Source organism: Zerene cesonia, chromosome 7 (genome assembly GCF_012273895.1).
Source record: "Zerene cesonia ecotype Mississippi chromosome 7, Zerene_cesonia_1.1, whole genome shotgun sequence".
Lineage (NCBI taxonomy): Eukaryota > Metazoa > Arthropoda > Insecta > Lepidoptera > Pieridae > Zerene > Zerene cesonia.
In genome coordinates this window covers 1,236,265-1,240,592 of record NC_052108.1, presented here as the reverse complement: position 1 = coordinate 1,240,592, position 4,328 = coordinate 1,236,265, and the positions used below count along the sequence as shown (strand labels likewise).

Genomic DNA, 4,328 nt, shown 5'->3' with positions numbered 1-4,328 from the left:
AGGTATACTCCATACTTATGTGTCAACTGCTCGTTACAATGGGAGTCATTGCTCTATTTGTTTTCCACGAACCGACAAAGCAGTTCGTGAGAAGCAACACTTATCTATTGTAAGTATACTGTTTATTGTTTATGAACATACCAGCTTGTCGCGCGTCTTTTCTCGCTTGTAATTTACGTCATCATGTCACCATCAAATGGATTGGATAGGTATTGTAAAAATGATATAACAATCCCAAAAAAATTAAATAATCATGTTTTTCTATTATAATTTCAAAAACTACCCCGAGCCAATTTTTGATCTCGGTCATCTGAAATTTGAAAATTGATACAATGTAAATATAGTATTTTACTAGTCAAGTGCGTATATTTAATCCTGTATGTTGGCAGCCGTTTACCGTTGGCGAATTTTCATCATTATTATTATCAAATATAACTAAGAATCACCGCAAGGAAACTTTTAAATAAATAAAAAAAAACCGCATCGAAATCGACGACTCAGACTAAGACAGGCAGACATCGTCTTCAAATTAATAACACTCAATTAATAGCACTGTTCTTCCATCGAGGGTTAATAAAAATTATAGCACACAATTCATAAAAATATACCTCCCTCGTTTTCACTACACGATAATAATTTATCCAAATAGCCTTCGTCGGGACAAACACAGACTGACACTGCTACCGATTTACGTATGTCTAATAATATGCAGCATATATTCAAATTTATTTCTTAGAATTGCAAATCTTTTCTGAATAATTTGCAACAGCCTACCATTACATACATACTAGCCGATTAAAATGGACCTTTCCTAACTCTATTTCTTTATATTAAAAACATTTAACCGCAGAAAATGAAATAATCCATAATATTACACACGCTCGCACTATATAAATCTTTTGTTATATCTAAAAAACTTGTAATAAATTTATCCATTTATCAATTTCAGTTGGATAGCACTCGTCGCAACGTTCGTCTGTCTGATAGCCATGGCGTGTTGTGATAACGTGCGAAGAACCACACCGATGAATTTTATCTTCTTATTCATTTTCACGCTGGCGGAGAGTTTCCTATTGGGCGTCGCTTCTAGCACATACGATGCCAACGAGGTATGAGGTACCCGGGGCTCGTCAAACATCACAATGAACGTCTGCCACGTATGGATATAATATTTGCAAATGTCTTCGTGCTAATGTGAATGATTGGCTTTGAATGTGACCTTCTCTATGGAAAAGTGACATTTAAATATTTCAGCAGATTTAACTGAATTTAACAGCGATTTATTCATATCAGCTCTGCGCATGCGTAGTCAAAGCAAAAGCCTATATCTTTTCTCGGGTCTCAAAGGATCTCTGTACAAAATTCTTCCGAACTGTCCTCGGCATTCTACAGATGTGTGTACTAACTGTAGCCTGCGGCTTCGCACCGTTAAATAGACGTTATTATACATATAACATCCCTTGAATCACTATCTATTAAAAAACAACCATAAAAAACAATTGTGTAGTTTTAAAGATTTAAGCATACATGCATACATAGCACTGAAGACTGAAGAATAGGAGAATAGTTACTAGGTAATTCAAAAATGTTTAAGCTTCTGGAATAACTGTCCCAACACTTTCAGGTGTTCATAGCTGTGGGCATAACAGCTGCAGTGTGTCTAGGATTGACACTTTTCGCTTTCCAAACAAAATGGGACTTCACCATGATGGGCGGAGCGCTCGTCGCCGCGACCATGGTGCTTCTAGTGTTTGGTACGTATGATTGTTGTACTTATTTATCTCACACAAAATATAACCTGGTTGAAGCCAGGGCGAGCTATACTAATATAATAAATAAAGTATTTTTCTTTTCGTGCAAAAACCACTGGATCGATTTCAAAAATTCTTTCACCATTAGAAAGCTGCGACTTCACTGACTTTGTATGTACCACATGAGAAGCCGGGGTGAACAGCTAGTAGATAAATCAAAAGAAACTAGCTACCTCGCTCAAGCCCAAACTCAAACTCAGCAAGAAAATAACAGCATATAAATAAAAGTTTATAAATATTACGTGTATAGTGTCATAGCAAAAGTATCTAATTTTTTTTATATCATCGTCTGCAATACAGCTGGTTGGTTGCCTGAAGGTTAGCGCTACCACCACCCATGAGCATTTGAGAGGTGTTAGGTCGATTGGAGACCTTATACCTCTCCAAATGGGTTGCCGACTTAAATTCGAAAGGGATTAATAGGATTTACGAAGGGAATAAAGGAATGGTCTGGGAACCGTAAGGATATGGGCCTCCAGCTCCCCCACGCACCACACATTTCACGTCGGTCTTCTGTGGGGTATGGTACTTCCTCGGTGCTAGCTGGTACAATTCGTGGCGAAGCATGTTAATATCTCATTCATTCTTTTTCAGGGTTGATCGCAATTTTCATACCGCGGAGCGACATAGTTCGCCTGGTGTACGCTTCCTTAGGAGTGCTGCTCTTCTCAATGTATCTAGTCTACGACACGCAGCTGATGATGGGCGGTAAACACAAGTACAGCATCTCACCCGAGGAATATATATTCGCAGCTCTCAACCTGTACTTGGATATTGTTAACATATTTCTGTATATTTTAACCATTTTGGGTGCATCGCGGTGATGCATTTTGTACAGTACGCTTTATATCGCAAGTGAGAAAAACATTATAGGTGTAGGTAAATTTAAATAAATGTAGTAATTAATAATTCAAATAACTAAAACAACACGCTTTAATGATAGAATAAACTAAATTTTCTGACTAACTCTTATACAGAGTAGGAGGGAGATCATTTAATCCTGAAGAGTCTAATCAATACAATAAGATATGCCCATGAAATTACTGTATTGTTATCGATACTTGATAAGTGCATAAAGTTTGAATGAAATCTGAAAGTGGAGTGGTTAAATAAAACTTAAAGCGTCGGTTACATACTAACTAACAGAAAAAGTTAATAAAAGCGTCTTTAAAGGGTTATCACTACCATATACCAATTTATCCAACTATGCCAAGACTACATTGTTAGTTTCAAAATGCCTTACATCAGGATCATGTGAAAGTAGCAAATCTTATTATTAAATACTAATTATTCATATCATGTACAATGCTATCAATGATATTGTTATTAGTTATTATTACTACCTCATACGTGTCCTTCAATATAGATAAATACCAAATAAAAAAATGTTATTTAATACAAGATTCTATATTAGATATCTAGTAATATAATGCACGTAAACGTTACTTATATTTACCGTCACGTATTTATTTTCATATCAAATTAGTATACAAACCAAAGTTCTTTTGAAGTTGTGTGCATGATAGGGTGTTTTGTTATCTAATTTTACTTGTACTCGGGGCTCATTTCAGTTTTATTTACGTCTAATTCAAGCTCTCTAATATCACTTCATGAAGGAACATTATGCCAGACAGAATAATAAGCACAGTTATGCCCTGCGATTTCAGTAGCGGATAAAATGGAGCGTGAAATCATTCATCAACAACTCTAATAGAAGAGTTGTTTTTTGATAAAACATCACTGGCAATCGTAGGCAGTTAACTTTCTTGCCCCGATACTCTAGTCTCGAGTTTTCTCGATTGAGCCTTCGAGTCTAACTTCTTTACTACGAAACAATAGAATAGACACAGCTTAAAAAAAACACGCTTAAAAGATAGAATCGACTAAATTGGTTCACTTACCCTTATGCAGAGTATACTTACGTAACGAAATTAATTCTTCCTGATTTTTTTCAGAATAATGACATAAACACATGATATTATTGTATTTCCACCGATCCTTACGTTTACAGAGTTTAAATTAAATATGACCGTTTAAAGTGGGTCAGAATCAAGTCTAAAGTCTACAAACATGCAGGTGAAGCTAATAAAAGCTTGTTATATATGCGTGTGAAAACAATTTTTCACTACATATGCCTGATGGTCATAGACAATTTCCATTTTAAATTTCATCCAAATTAGTGTTTGAGCTGTGGTTTTGCATTTATAATAGAAATTAAAATATTGGGAGAACTTATTACTTTACTGTGTTTGATACAGATACAAATGTATTTGATCCTGTTTAATATAGTCATAAATATACAATATTACTATATTTAAAAATTGGTATATTTAAGACAATTATAGTGATGCTTCACTTTAAGTTTTACTTTAATAAAAATTTTAAAATTATGTCATTTTTCATTTCTTTCCTACCTACATAGATACAAAGTTATACACTTAAGACGTGACATCGATATTTTCTAATATTATTTTATCTAAAAGGTATATTACATTTTTTTATACTAGTGTTCGATCC

General features: G+C 34.5%; 1 protein-coding gene across 2 annotated transcripts in view; it reads left to right on the top strand.

Annotated features, from left to right (window-relative positions):
- The window catches only part of LOC119840819 (protein lifeguard 1-like), a 6,360-nt gene extending 2,796 nt beyond the window's left edge, over nt 1-3,564 (top strand). For both annotated transcript variants that reach the window (XM_038367576.1, XM_038367577.1), the window contains exons 3-6: nt 3-109; nt 950-1,109; nt 1,625-1,754; nt 2,406-3,564. In XM_038367576.1, the coding sequence (XP_038223504.1) occupies nt 3-109; nt 950-1,109; nt 1,625-1,754; nt 2,406-2,635 (627 nt within the window). In that variant the 3' untranslated portion in view covers nt 2,636-3,564. The remainder of the gene's footprint in view (nt 1-2; nt 110-949; nt 1,110-1,624; nt 1,755-2,405) is intronic.
- The last annotated feature ends 764 nt before the right edge of the window (nt 3,565-4,328 follow it).